The sequence below is a fragment of the Protopterus annectens genome, chromosome 14.part0, assembly GCF_019279795.1.
Source record: "Protopterus annectens isolate FY-2018-M chromosome 14.part0, PAN1.0, whole genome shotgun sequence".
NCBI classification, from domain to species: domain Eukaryota; kingdom Metazoa; phylum Chordata; order Ceratodontiformes; family Protopteridae; genus Protopterus; species Protopterus annectens.
In genome coordinates, this window is record NC_056748.1 from 1,078,453,697 (window position 1) to 1,078,469,870 (window position 16,174).

General features: G+C 37.1%; 1 protein-coding gene across 2 annotated transcripts in view; it reads left to right on the plus strand.

Moving 5' to 3' along the window:
• KNDC1 (kinase non-catalytic C-lobe domain containing 1) overlaps positions 1 to 16,174 on the plus strand; it is a 1,471,539-nt gene that overhangs the window by 1,157,490 nt on the left and 297,875 nt on the right. For both annotated transcript variants that reach the window (XM_044056877.1, XM_044056878.1), the window contains exon 22: positions 9,564 to 9,708. In XM_044056877.1, coding sequence (XP_043912812.1) covers positions 9,564 to 9,708 — 145 coding nt within the window. The remainder of the gene's footprint in view (positions 1 to 9,563; positions 9,709 to 16,174) is intronic.

Consider the following 16,174-nt stretch of genomic DNA (forward strand, 5'->3'; position numbering starts at 1 on the left):
ACTTGTATAAAATTGTTATGATATTTCTCTTGTATGTTAAAACAATAAACCTGTTTTGAAAAAAAAAGATGAGTACAGAAAGCAGAGTACTAGTCCATCTGATTTAAGTGACTGGAAATGGGTTGTAAAATTTGGGAACAGCGGCAAATCAATCTTTACTTTCTGTTAATTTTTGAAACCAGTTATTTTTTAACTGTTTAATGCAGCTTTATCTAAATTTATGCCATATTAGTGTTGAAAAGGTGAAAGAAAAACATCAGAATATCTTGACCTAGAATATAGTGGTTATTAGTGAATAATGAACAAAAAGGACATCTTAAGTATTACATAACTATGGAAAAGTGTGTGTGTATGTAGACACACACACGCGTATGTGCAACAAATTGCAGTTTCATTTGTTAAGAATGAAAAATTTGACAAGAAACATGACTTTTTGTTGGAAGCTATGCCCATATATGCTTCCAGAAATAGGAGTAATTAAAATATTCTGGGGTGTGCAGGATGTTCTATTTGCTGATCTGTTTATAAAACAAGTGTGTCATCTATACTAAAAATATACAAGAACAAGAACAAATGAGGCAGAACTGCCAATCACACTTCTAGCAATCAGGGCTCTAGACTGGAACTTGGGGAATCAGAAGAAATGTAGGAATGAGGCAGTGTGAGATTTTCCAAACATCTGGACAGAGAATTACTTCCGTTAAATGTGGCAGAATTTCATATCCGACTTTAGTGAGATCCTTTAACTTGCAGTTAGGGGCGCGGGTAGCTGGCAGTGTGTGGTATATTGGCATACACGAGTGCCACTTTAAGAAAATTTCATGCTGCCTGAAAAAGAAAAGGAACTTGTGGCTCCAGCATGTACAATCAAGTTAAAATGGGTCTATATTAGATCATTGAAACGGCAGAATTTCAAATGATCTAATATCGAACCCAGTATCGCGAATGCTGAAAATAGCGAAGCTGCACAAAACTGAATTCTTTCCTAGGGAAAGAATTCTGTTGGCCATTGTTGTGGCTTTGCTGTTTTCAGCAGTGCGATGGAAAGTTGTGGGATGGATTAAGGTAAGTGTGTGATTGTGCGGACATTCGGGTTAGGGTGCGGGTTGGGTGAGTTAGGGTTAGGGCGCTGGTCAGGTAAGTGTGCGATTGTGACAGAATTTGGGGTTGGGTTAGGTAAGTTAGGGCGATTGTGACAGAATTTGGGGTTGGGTTAAGTAAGTTAGGGTTAGGGTGCAGGTGAGTGTGCAATAGTGAAAATTTGGGGTTAGGGTTGGGTTAAGTGACTTTAGGGTTAGGGCTCTGGTGTGGTGAGTGTGCGATAGTGATGGACCTTAGGGTTAGGGTCTGGGTTAAGGTAAGTGGATAGATAGTAGTGTATATGCAGTGTAGTTTAGGGTTAGATGTAACTTTTAAATGTATGTGTTTGGATTGCTGAATTTTAGTGTGCTTGTGGTGTGTGTGTGTTTCTCGGAACAGCAAATTTTTTCCCTGGGAAAAAATTTGCTGTTTTGAGGTTTCGCTATTGTTAGGGTTCGGGTTTTGCAGTTTGACGTTACAGCATTCGATAATGAGCCGTTTCGATGATCTGATATAGACCCGTTAAAGCTGTCTCTCAGCAGAAAGCTTGACGAGTAAAAATTTAAGTGAACTATAGAGCATGAGTGAGGAAAGCTTTAGAAGACGGAAGTTGTAAGGGCCAGAGAGGGGGTCACAGGTGGTTGTTCGCCTGTGAAAATAATTTGGTTAAAAAGAATACTGGTCAGCCTTTTGATACATTCTTTTCTTGCAAAGAGGACAGACAGTGAAAAAGTGAAAATTTCTTGTGAATCTGTACAACGTGTGTGTGTGTGTGTGTGTGTGTGTGTATATATATATATATATATATATATATATATATATATATATATATATATATATATATATAGCCTCTAATCATGTGTGGGAAATGAGATTCCTTGAAACATATTAAGCAGCTACAACTGTAATATTGGTAAAGTAGTTTAGTTTCTTTTCCATTTTGACTTCTAAATTTTGTATAGGAGGATAATCAAAGAATATCCATTTGAGACTGATGGAACAGTTATTTTATTAAACACTGACTTTCTGAAAGTTGACAAGCCAAAAGGATGAAAACAATGCCTGAAACACAGAAGGGTAAAACATTCAATTTTAATCATAAGGGGAAAGCCTCTCCCCCTGAACTTTAAATACACACACACACATGGAGCACAACCAGAAACTGTACTGGCTTTGATTTCCTATGGAAAACAGAGTTCGGCATTATGCCTTTCATCTTTTGTGTGTGTGCTACTGACGCTTGCAATTTCACTTTAAACAGCTGTAGGGAAGCCTGCTGAAACATATTTTTAAAGCAAAAAACTGTCTCACTCCAGAAATTCAAAAAGTTTTTACTGCAGATGTTTACCTATTGATCACTGCTGCAGTAGCCTAAGCTAAATGGGTTCTATCCTGCATAGGATGTAACAGCTGGACAGCTACTAAAGTTTTAGGGTACTTTCCAGATGCCCAAACCACTAGTCAGCTGAGCTGACTGAAGCAACAGGTTTGGATGTCAAACCCTTAAGAGGCTTTCTGCTGCTCTGCTGAAGAAAGCACTCCTCTGTGGGCTTTTGAGAATTGATGGTTGGCTTGTGCTGTGTCCCATTGCTGGGCAGATAAGTTCCCTTTGGAGAAACACCTTCATCATTTAATTTTTAATATTTGAACTTACGTTCTGGTATGGGAAAGTACTTTTTAAGCTAGGAGTATGTGTTTTTATTAGCTGTCATATGATTTTGCTGTACTTTTAAATGAGAACACAGTTTAAAAGTTTATTTGTTTGTGTCTTTCGGCTTTTCCCAGTTAGGGGTCGCCACAGCGGAACTCCAGTCCGCTAATGATTGGCAGCAGAGTTTTACATGCTGGCTTGCCAGGCCTAACGCACAACCTTCAATGAAGGAACTCCCGTTCAAGCATGTCGCCACACAGAAGACGCTCTGAGAATCGAACGGGCAACGTCTAACTGTGAGGCGACAGTGCTACCACAGCACCATTAAACATTTAAAAAACAATTTATCCTGTGGAAAAATTGTGTTTAAATTACTTTTTGTACCGATAAAGTGCATTAGAGTGCTGTTTACTGTATTTTTATTTGAAAACATGACTTAATACTTTTGAATTTTTAGAGTTTTGTGCTGCTTAGTTTCCATGGGAAAGAAGCACCATTTTTGGCTTGACCATGGAACAAAATATCAGTTCCATGGCTGGTCTTTCTTCCAGACACAAAAAGAAGTCAGCTGAACAGCCTTTACCACCACAGCAGACTAACAACTCTGCTGTGGCCAAAGCTGGTTCCTCGAACTACACTCGTCTCTTTTCCAGGTTCCCTCTTATGTTCATGCAGTCACTATAGACCAGGGTTAGTCATGTCCTGTCTGGCTATTGGGGTCCACTTAGGTAAGGGAAGAGAGACTTTTGTTGGTGTAGGGAGAAGGGTCAGAAAAGGTGCCCCTGCTTAGCCAAACTATTGTGCCTATCCATGGGGAAGCGGTTTCATTTAAAAATCCTGTTTTCCCTAATTTTCCCATCAAAAAGAAATGGAAAAATAAACTTGTATCTTCTCCTGATCTAGTTTCACTGGACAAGGGGTAGTTTATTCAGTCTGGCTCAGTGTCTTAACATTCTTTTCAAGTGGTTTCTGGTAAGAGAAAAATTGATTCCTGTTTTCCTGAAGAGATTCAAGAAATTAAATCTGTAGAAGAATGTGATGAGATAGATGCAAATTTTTTTCATCAGAATTCACTTACTGTGCAATTTGTAGTATATTCCCCCTGGACTGTGAATTCTGCATTCCATTAACCAAAGTATTCACCATGTTAGTTCCACGTGGTATCAATACAATAACTGGTCATCTTTCTCATGACCATCGTCTGTCTCCTTTTTCTTTAACTGGTGTCACCAATCTAAAACAGAGCGTACACAGTCCAGGATTATGTAAACAAGTTTTGTTAGTCTTTCTGCAAATTAAATGCCAAAAGCCTGTGCAGTCTTTGGAGAACAAGTTAGCTGGACACATTTCCAATACTGGCAATGTAGTTTTACATGGGTTATTGCTTTCTTGATTAAGTTTGTTATTGAGGACCATTTCTCCAAGAATGTTTGATATCCAAGTTCAATAAATTTGTAAGCTTAACTTACACAATGATATTTACAATAAAGCTAACAAAGCTTTCTAGTTTTCAGCAAAAGGAAAACTAGTTAGAAATGACTTGCCTTGTGCTCTGTTGCCTCACACTGAGTCCGTATCATATGCTTTCATGAGTGTCACTTCACAATTCAGTCAACTAATTTCAGTAAGTAGTGACTCATCAGTTTATGCTTTGACAGTTCGTTCTATTCACTTTCTAAAAGTAAACTGGTGTATTTTTTTACAATCTGTCCACAGCAAACTCTCATAACTAGGAGGTTCCATGTGCATGATATGAGAGAGAATGAGCCAGAGTTGGGTTTACTGTAGTTTTATCACAGAATGCTGTTCTACTCTAAATAATATAGTTATCTGGGTCTTCTTTACTAGACTGAAATTGCACTTTACCGACATGACATCACCAAAGTCTGAATAAACCAAACTTCATATTACTGTATTTTTTTTATTGGAAATGGAGGCACTTGGCCAACATTCAAAGCAAATACACACTTCAATATATCAAACCCACCCATCTGAGGGACTGTGCCCCCCACACCACCAGTAACTAAATATATCAACTCCAGGATCGCATGCAGTGGGGAAAAGGGCAAATTTTCATTACATATTCGATACATTTTCACTTTCCAAGAGAACATATGTAAACATTATTGAAAAAAAATTACAACTTTCCATTTAATATTTAATGGGAATTTAAGTTACCACTGCAGTTCTGCTTAGTTTTTTTTTTTCAAGGACTCGAAGATATTTTAACATGTCTTAAATCTTTGAATTCTAGTTCAGTGCCTTTTCTTTAAATGCTGGGCTCCCATTTTTTAGGCTGATGTTTTAAATAATATTGTAGTTCAATTTGTCAACAGTTTTCTTCTTAAAAAACTGATGGCATTTTTTCAGCTCTGATGTGAAGTGGTAGGTCAGTGTGGTTGTCCTTTCTTATGTGAAACAAACATTCCACACACAATTCATGCTTTCCACATTTTCTGTATGTGTTTTCCTCTCATCATCATACAGATTTATTCATTTGATAGCATTTCACCAGACCATGTCCCGGTTTTATGAATGGTCTTTCAATGCAAGTTAAATAAAGTTATTTTATAAACATAGCATGGCAAACACTTTCTTTCCATTTCAGGAGGTGCAATCAACATGTCATATTAATTCTCATATGGTTTTACATTTCATGTAATTGTTTTGAGTTGAATTAGAAACTTGTTTCCTTAAATATCTTTAAAAACACATTTTCTGCTGATATCCCCCATCATTGTGTGTGGAATGTAATGAAGTTGTAGGAATTATTAAATATGAGTGCTGCGTTTGTAAATATGTATAGTACTACTTTGTTGTCTTTGAACTGATATACACTTTTCTTTTAAATTAGTTCATTTGCTGTTCAAGAAATTCTGTGTCAGCCTTTAGAGAAAATAGTTTTTTCTTAACTGTTATTCCATGCTTCATTATACCGTGGGTCTTTTTATAGTGTTATGCTGTATCAGGTTTAATTAGTTTAATTTCAAGTCTTTAAGCAACATTGTGAAGTTCTAAGGGTCTACAGCAGTTTAGAATGGCAACTGGATAGATTATCTTGCTTTCGGGTTTGAATTCTTTTCAACTGGTTTGAGCCAGATGGTTTGAGATGTTAAAGACAACAGGTCTGTTGTTGCTACCATCTTTCCAGTAAATTATTGATTGCAAGAATTTAAGCATGAAAAATATCGGATGTACTGTTGAAAATGACTGTGATATTGTAGTGGAAAAAGTCTCTTCTTTCACTTTTAAACACCTCATACAAAAATATGAGAGACCATATCTGAAATTACAAATTTGCTTCATTGTGGCACAGTTCAAAGAGTTGTTCCTTCATCATGTCATAGAAGTTATTATATTTCCGGACTGTGAGTGATTGAGAATATACTGAAGCATCTCCCATTACAAAGAAGTGGGGACATCACCAGATGCAGTATAGGACATAGCTTTTTTTTTCCATTTTATAGGGAAATACATCAATCCATATTGAGAGTATGTTTTTTGTTACCATTCTGCATCATTCTGTCAGCTGACATCACGATAGTAAGAGTGATTTGGTGTCTTTCGGCTTTTCCCAGTTAGGGGTCACCACAGCAGAACTTGGGTCCGCTAATAATTGGTAGTTGATTTTTATGTACCGGCTTGCCAGGCCTGATGCACAACCTTCAACAAAGGTACGCCCATTCACGCATGTCTCCACGAAGAAGACGCTCTAGCTGAGAATCAAACCGGTCAGTGTCTTACTGTGAGGCGACAGCGCTACTGCAGCACCACCACCGCGGGTACTTCAGCAAATGAAATACTTCAGCATTACCTTTAGTATCTGTAGGATCAGAATTGGGGGGGGGGGCACTTATACAAAGACTTTCCTTTAATTCTGCCTTTGGTCAAAGAGTTAGACTGGTGGGTCATGTTTGTCAGCTGAATTGTACATCACTTCTCACAATTTCCTTAATGTCAAGTTCTTACAGTGTGTGTCTCATACTTGGGCCAGGCAGTACACCCAGGCTGTAGGTTAGTTCAGTGGATATAGCCATCTTCACCGATGGAGCTACAGGTCACTAAAGAAAGAAGTATTGGTTGTGACTTGACTGTTAAGTTGCTTCAAGCATGCATCTTTCAGGTGTTATTTTGATTACATTTGTCCGTAACACAGCTCTGTGATATATGAGCAAACAGGACGTTGCAAGTTTGTACCAGCTTGGGGATAGCCATGCAGTTATAGCAGCTAGCTCAGTCACTAAATATTACAGTAATAAACATTCTTCTATGGAGGCAAAATAATGTTTGTAAACCAGTTATACATGGCTCATGATAGCTTGGTTCAGACATTTTGCACCACATCTTCCCGAAATCTAGAGCTTTATGCATACAAGGACAAAGGCACACTCCGGTGTTCTGATGAAATGTGCTTTCTTTCACGCCTTCTTTATGCATTCCTCCTCCTACTACTTGTTTAAAAAAGTGCCGTTAAAGACAAAGCAGAAATGGTGCATTCATTTCAGATTGTTCTTCACTGGCCATGGCAGCTTTGCTTCTGCTCCTCCTCCTTAGATGGAATTTTTTTGATATAGCAGGAAAGACAAGTATAGCCCTCATCTTTAACATTTTAGCCTACAGTGTAGAGATTGATCATTTTATCCCTGAGAGAAATAGAAAGCATAATCTCATTTCAGTAAGTAGCTCTGCTCCTACAAGAAAGTTGGAGGCCTACTTCTAGGAAGTCTGTATTTGGATGGATACAGTTCTTGATTGATTGTAAGCTCATTTTTGTCCTTGACATGACAGTCTTACCAACTTATTATTGTTTTATTACTCTTCTGTTAACATCCATGTTCTGACTTGTCAGATTGTCTTCATTGGAAGCCTTTCCTTGCTTTATTGACTGCAGATAAGGTGTTAACTTCATCCTTCTCCAGATAAAGAAGTCCTCTTGTACTAGGACAGGAAATGCTCCCCATATGCACCCATACCATTCTTGAATTTCTTGCCGGGGGGGGGGGGTAGTACTGCTTTTAGCAGTTACTTTAGCCAGATGGATTTCTGCAAAGGTGAGCATTACATGCTCTAACCCTTTCATGACATAGATGAGTAGTCATTCTGTCTACCAAAACCTTCTTTTCTATTTAATTTTGAGATGTTGCCTTCTATCCGATGGTTTAACTGTCGTCTTTTTGTCCGCACCCAGGTGAAGAAGCCTTTTTCTCATTTATCCTAAATGAAAGCTCTTAATTTACATTTCTAACTGAAGTCTTTAGGATATCTGAGTAACTGTTTGCTCAGAACAAGTTGGTAAGTCATGTAGGCAGACAAGTCAATTTAGACTGGATTGCCGGTAATGTCAGTGCTTTGGCTTACTGGAAGAGACTGTTTAGGTAGCCATTAGATCTCATTCCACAAAAATCATTGATACCTCTACAGCCTTCTTTAGAGGCATATCAGTGGAATATACATGTGAAGGCTGAAGCACACATTCACGTAGTACTTTGATGACATAGAGACTGCTTTCCTGTTCCTAACTTCTAGAAGATGCTGGCCTACATATTTATTATGTGGTATTTTCCCGAATGGTAATGAGTGACTAGAAGAATGTAAAAGAATGAGTTGTTGTAGTCCATTTGTGTCACAGACTTATCACAGATAACTGAATTCATTTATGTCATCACAATATTTATTGTTCAACTCCCTCTTGTAAAAATATTTTGTTATTTTGAAGTATTTGTCATTTACTGTGTACTTCAGATATTGAGAAATGACTGCAGTTTGACAGGGAGATGTTTGGAAAGGTGTCCATACAGTCGCATTAAAATATTCTGCATAAAAAAGGGTTCAGAGCAATGATAATTTAATGAAGCAACAAACAGCAAAAGGAAAAACGACCACAAAGTAATCCACAAATTAAGTAAAAACACACTTTATTCCTCTGATGATAATGATAATTTAATGTTTGATGAACATCAGTGTATCATCTTCTATGAAGTACTGTGCCTGGGTGCACTGACATAGCCTGCTGTGATCAATGCTTACAGAGTAGAATATTCTGGGTCTTGTATCTTACCTTTTGACCACATTTACATGCAGTTGGTAGCAATACATGCTGCTGCTTTGCACTGGAAATTTCACTTTCTCCATCATTTTTGCCCAGAAAAGCTGATTAGATCTCCTCTAACTTTTTCCAGGGTCTTTGCCCTAAAAGCTATTTAGATTTCCCTTTAAACTAGGTTATTTTCTACTGCTGCCATCCCTCTAAACATGCAGTTAGTGACGGCCCAGGTAGGCAAGGATTGTGTCTGCTGCTATGCAAAATGTTATCAAAGAGCTAGTCTCCATAAAGCTGCCAGTGCTAGAACCCAAACGGCAATAAATAACTGAAAAAGTAAAAGGTTGAGAACCCGTCATAACTGTACTTTGTGTAGTATATTTAAGGGAAGTTTTAGTAAAAACTGTAAGTATACAGCCTATTGAAGAAAAGGTAGGAAACAAAGATCCTGACGTAATTTTTTTTCACCAAATGCTTGATCACTTTAAATTCCTTTTTAGTGACTTAACACTAGAATGTTAGGCAGTTTAATTTTGTTAAAATTAGATTTAAAATGTATAATATTTGTTGTGGCCTCAAAATGTTCTTTGGAAATGAAATACAAGAAGATGGAGTATATTTACATAGCCAACAGGTCTGCGTGCAGTATGTGTGTCTCAAGTTTGCATATAATAGAACAGAGCCAATCTATGAACAAAATTATCATTTTTATTTAACTGAAGCTGCATTTTATGTATACTGTATGTCTGTATAGTATTACAGTCTGTTTCACATTTATTTTCTTGTTATTAGAACACATCTGGATACACCACTGAACACTAAAATTTATAATCGAAGTTTATACCTAGTGCAAACTTGGATAGAAGACTGTTATATGATTGATTTTGCATTCAGTACTAAACTTTTGGTCAAACTAGAAGATTTCCTAGCTTCAAAGGTAACTTTTTCATTTATATAATATCTAAAAATAAAGATTAGAAATGTAGAAAAATGTTTGCATTCAAGAGTAAAGACTTTGTACTTTAATGTGGTCTGTAAAATATTTGTTGAGATATACATCATAAACTTTTTGAGCTCATAATCTTGTAGATACCATTTCCTTATGTTTTATATGCAGCTATGTATATACATTTAAGTTCATGCAAAGACCTTCACATGCATGTGCATTTAAGCTAGCTGGTATACTGGAAAATGTTGTCATGATCGAGTTATTTTTTTTTAAAGTAATCATGTGCCATTCTCTTTTACCTGATATACTGTCACAGGATCTGTAACAGGACTGTTGTGCTACATCTTATAAGTGCATTCTGCTCAGACCTATTCATGCCCTATATATAAACTCTGTCTGTGTGTGTGTGTGTGTATATATATATATATATATATATATATATATATATATATATATATATATATATATATATATATATATGTTTATTTTGGTTGATATCTGTTTAATCAAGTGCATTTGGCCAATTACATAGAAGATATAGATACAGTTTGGATGAAGATCCTGTGGAACATAACAAAGATGCTAAATGGATAGAAGAAATAAAAAATAATAAAAGGGTTAAAGGTACAGGATATTAAATGGGATGAAGTAACAGCCAGAGAGATTGAAACAAAGTTAAGAAAAGCCTGGAAACCCCCAGGCCCTGATGCAGTACCTAACTTTTGGCTGTAAGTATTAATATCTTTACATGAAGATTTAGCCACGAGTAAAGAACTATTTATATGCACACCTATTTAACAGGAAGAACAATGCTCCTACTCGAGTGAACCTGCAAGCTACCCTAAAAATTGTAGACCAATAACTTGCCTTCCGACGACATATGAACTATATACGGGAATTGATGCTGACAGAGTTTCTAGTCATTTAGAAGAAAACTCAATTATGGCAATAGAACAAAAGGTCAGTAAAAGAAAGTCATATGGAACAAAGGATCATTTGTTGTTAAAGTCATAGTGGAGAACTGTAAAAAGGGGAAGAATCTAAGCATGGCATGGATTGACTACAAAAAAGCATTTGATAGTATCCCACATTCATGGATAAAAGAGTGCTTACAAATGTATAAGATATACCCTACTCTGATGGACTATATTACAGTGACCATGAAACAGTGGCAGACCACTTTGCAATTAAACCATGATAAAGGACAAAATATTATCCTAGGGATAAAAATTCAAAGGAGGATATTTCAGGGTGACTCTCTGTCACCGCTGCTATTCTGCCTTGTCATTAACCCATTAAGCTGTTTACTTAGCTTAGGCGATGGCTGTAATTTGGCTCCTAGAAAACAAAGTATAAAGACCTCCCATCTTTGTCAATGATTTAAAACTGTATAGCTCATCAGATGGGGAACTAAAAGCACAACTGCAAGTTGTCAAAATTTTTTCAGATGATATAAAAATGTCATTTGGTCTTGATAAATGTGCAAAAGCAACCTTTAAAGCAGGAAAATTGCAACTCCAGTAAATCAGTTTGGGAAAAGAATGTGATATAAAAGAACTTGAGCAAGGAGTGTATAAATACTTGGGAATTGATGAAGGATCGGCAATAAAAGATGAACAAATGTGAATAAAACTCGGTAAGGAATACTTCAGAAGACTTTTTATCTTCAAAACAGCACTGACATCTAGGGAAAAAATCAAAGCTGTAAACCAATTTGCTCTTCCCATACAAACTTACAGTTTTGAAGTGATTGACTGGCCCCAAAACGTGTTGCATAGATTAGATAGGAAAACAAGAAGGATGCTTCATGCTGACCAAATGATTTATAAAAATCAGTGCATACCAAGATTATATATTCCCCATTCTGAAGGAAGGATAAGCCTCCTTGAAATTGATTACGTGTATAGATCAGCAATTGTGGGACTCCACACATATCTGCTGACCTCACAAGACCCAAATGTAGTGAAAGTGTTGAAACATGAGGAAAATAAATCTCAGATGACTTCTCTGCTTAATTTAGCATAAGCATATCAGCGTCAAGCAGAAATTGAAATAAAACCAGAAGTAGATAAAAATCAGGCAGCAACTGAATGTGCCAAAAAATAAAAGAAAGAATATAAGGTGAAGGACTAGATGAGAAGGCAAGAAATGTGGAAAAAGTATAGATATAGTTGCAAGTATAGAAAACTTCTGGAAGAACCTCATGTTGATCAGGAGCGAACTCAGGAATGGTTAAGGAGAGTTGAATTCAAAGCAAGAGATGAAAGGTTAATATTGGTGGCCCAAGATGGTGGGCTTACATACATGTTGGTTTACAAAGTCCATTGAACATGTGGGAGAAACGGACAAATGCAGGTTTTGTAAAACTGAATTGGAAACCGTTGCACACCTCCTTGCTAGTTGTGACATATTAAGGTCTGAAGAACTGTATACTGAAAGACATAATAATGTGGCGAGACTGTTGCACTGAGGATTGTGCAAACATTATGGTATTGAAGTGGCTGAAAACCACTGGAAACATGAGCCACAAAGCATCATGGAAAATGGTGGTTTATATCATATGGGACCTCCCATTGCCAGCAGTTCAAAAGATAGATGCTAGAAAACCAGATACAGTGGTCCAAGAAAAGAAGCCAAAAGTAGCATTGATCATGGAAATCGCCACACCCAATGATTAGTGTTTTGCATACAGAGAAACATAAAGTCATAAAATATCAGTATCTGCAGGCAGAAATGAGAGCAATGTGGAAGAAAGATACACAGACAGTTCCAACAGTAGTAGGAGAACAGGTTGTATAAAAAAGAATCTACAGTCGTATTTAGATAGGTTACCAATACATGTAACTCCATATGAACTGCAGAAGGAGTCATTACTGGGCACATTGCGGGTGCTGCAAAGAGCTCTACTGGCTAACATCAAAGATTGAAACAATACTAATTTCATGAATTTTAAGCATACTTTGACTTAGGAATGTGGTCCATTTCCATCGTGGTATTAGAAACCCAAAAGATTTGGAGAAATAAAAAAAAATAGTTAAGTATGTGAGATTGACAATCTGCAGGCAGGAGACTATTCACTTTCCCCAGTGATTGTGATCTCAGTGTTAGTATATATAATTAATTGGAGTGTGGATGACACAGCCCCCCACATGGGGGCTGCAGGGGGGTTTATTCCCTGTCAAAAAAAAACAATGTTTTAAAGTTGATGTGCCAAAGTTCTTCCTCAGAGCATGCATAATAGGTAGTCAAAGTGGCATTTTTTGACGTAGACTGGTTTAACTGCAGGATGGTGACATATATATTAGGCAATCAGCTGAAGGTAAATCATACAGGTATCTTTAAATATATTTTATATTCGCCTAATGGAACAGATGTGGAATGTCTGTTGTAACCTGAATTTTGTTATGCATTCTTCAGACAGGAAGGTCTGCTTGCAGATGAAGACAGAAGTCAAACACCAGATCCCTTCCCATGGAAAGGAAGTGAGGGGCAGTTATTAAATGGCCAACAAGAAGCATCATGCATTTTGAACATTAATTATAACTATTCACTTAAAAAAAAACATTTTAAATAGGCTATGTGGATCAGTATGTGCTCCCATGACATATGTGTGTGTCATTCACTGGGAGGGATTAGAAAGGGAAAGTTTGTTGTATTTCCCTCATTAGGAAAGGTTGTCCACCAAAACTTCTGGCCAGGTATAAATAAACTACTGTGCACCCAGGTCAAACCACCATACCTACTCCTTCAGCCTCCACAGATAAACCATCGAAGGACGTTGCTAATAACTTTAATAATTGCTTCACTGAGACTATCCAGGCCTAGCCAGTCAGCTACTTGTGTTCCTCTAACTTAGTTTCCCATTCCCAGTACCAAATGCTCCTTTAGCCTCCTTCCAGTCTCTAGATCCATTATCTGTTCCTTAATCAAAAAACTAAAACCCACAACCCCATATGCTGACCATCTCTCTGTTGAGTACCTGCAAAAAGCTGCAAACGTCATAGCATATCCCATTTTTATTCTAAGCAACCCTCTCTGTGGAAAACTTCTCATGTCATACCTCACCATAAAGGTGGTAGCTCCACCATCCTCTCCAGTTATAGACCTATAGCTATCTTATTACCACTAGCTAAAATTATGGAAAAGTGCATCCATAAGCAGCTTCTGCACTTATCTAATCCAGAACCATCTACTGGCAAAATCTCAGTATGGCTTTCGACCACATCATAGCACCCCCACAGCCCTTCTTACCTTCTCTGATGCTATTAACTATAACAGAAACAATAATAGACCACCCTCAGCCCTTTTTCTAGATCTCTCAAAGGCTTTTGATATGGTTAACCACCAACTACTTACTTCCACCTTGAAATCAGTTTCCTTAGACAATCATTCTCTCCAGTGGTTCCAGTCATATCTCTGCAATAGACAACAAGCCATCCTTTGGCAAAATACACTATCCAACCTCCTTTCCAATACCCTTGGAGTCTCCCAGGGATCTATTCTGGGTTCTCTCTTGTTTTCCATTTTTATCAATGACCTCCATTTGGCCATTCCAAATATTAATTGCATTCAATACGCAGATGACTCTACTTTAATCTGCTCAGCCACCTCTCAACCAGTACTGCAGACACTAACCCCAAAATACTTTTAATATAGTCGAAAACTGTCTTTCTGAGCGTGGACTAATTTTAAATCCAAACAAAAATAAGCTCCTACTTTTCTTTCCCACCCAAAGATCCTCTGTTTTATCCTGCTCCATAAAATCAAATAATAGTACCACAAAATCTCCTGATGTGTGCAGAAACTTCTAGGAGTTTTGGTTAATAATCTTTTTCTTCTTTCGGCTTTTCTCGGTTAGGCGTCGCCACAGTGGATCACCTTGTTCGCTTATGATTGGCAGTGGAGTTTAAAGCCTCAAATTCGATAAGTATGTCATCCAAACTATTAAAACCATTAACAAAAAAACTTGGTTCATTATATAGGATTAAACCTTTTCTTAACTCCACCTGCTAAAATAGCCATAGCCTGTTCTCATCTACTCTCTGCCTTTTTCTATGCCTCCCCTTTATTTACCAACTTAAATAAATGTGATCTTAATAAACTCTCCACATGTTATAACCACATAGTTAGATTTGCCACTGGTATACCTTGCAGAACACATCACTGTAAACACCTAAGATATCTGAGCTGGCTAGAGTTGCCCAGCCTATTAAAGTACAACCAGCTAGTATGGGCTCACAAAGTACTTAACCAACCAGATAATATTCCTGCTCTTAAAAATATTATCTACCCCCACTGTAACTTTAGACCACTGCGCTCATCTAATAGACTGGTAGTCCAAACTGTTAAATCCAAAAACTTTGCTGGTGACTCTCTGTTTGCCGGTTCTGTTGGTAAAACTTGGAATTCATTACCTGATTGCATCACTCGAGAGCCTTCCCTAACACAATTTAAGAATATAGTCCTAAGCAGTATCTTAAACATTGGACTATGCTCTTGTTTTAAACCTGACTAAATTTTAGGTAACACCTGTGTATTTATACTACGTAATTTGTTTTTATTAATTGTGCTATATCACAAGTATTTGACTATATAACTCAAATGTCTTTACTGAGCTTGTAAACTTTAAATGTGTATTTTTTGTTATGCTTATATTTGTAACTACCTTTGGAGCTTTTCTCCCCAGGCCTCTGTTGAAAATGGGCATGTATCCAGTCAGACTTTCCCGGTCAACAAATGTAAAATAAAATATATGTTCCTATCTGTTTTTCCTTACCATCTCCTCTTAGGTAGGCATCACAAAGAGGCAGCTTATCCTTGAAACTAGATGTTGTACTCCAGTGGGCTATAATAGCAAAAGGTGTGGGCAGCCTCTCAGAAATGGAAAGAAAGAAACAGATTGTGGTTCATCAGGCTCCCACTGCACTTGGAGGTTGACATGAAAAAAATTGCCTAGGTATAAAAAATATGCAGGAACTACACTCGCTTAGTAATTTTGATGGATACTGATTACTTCTGATATTTTTAACAGTCTTTAAATCACCATACAGCCTCACTGTACTTTGCTTATATATATTAAACATGATTGCAGTGGTGGTTCAGTGGTAGAAATCTTGCCTCCCACACAGGCCACTGCAATGTCTTACTAGGCTGAAGAGTGGTGAGTCATCACTGTGACAAAGCAGAAAATCTCTGAGGCTCCAATATTAGAATGTTTTTTCTTACATTTATTTCATTGAATTGCACTTCTTAATGCTTATAGTTGTGCTATACAGCTGATCTACTACATTTTGCACTGTTATAAAGCTTTTTTTACTGTTTCACTGAATTTTTGTACTGTATTATACTGTTTTAACTGTATTTTCACTGCTAGATAGTGTTTCATTACTGTAATTGCATTTGTATTGAATTACTTAACTGTAAACTGCTTTTTCATACTGAGAGTTGTATTTTT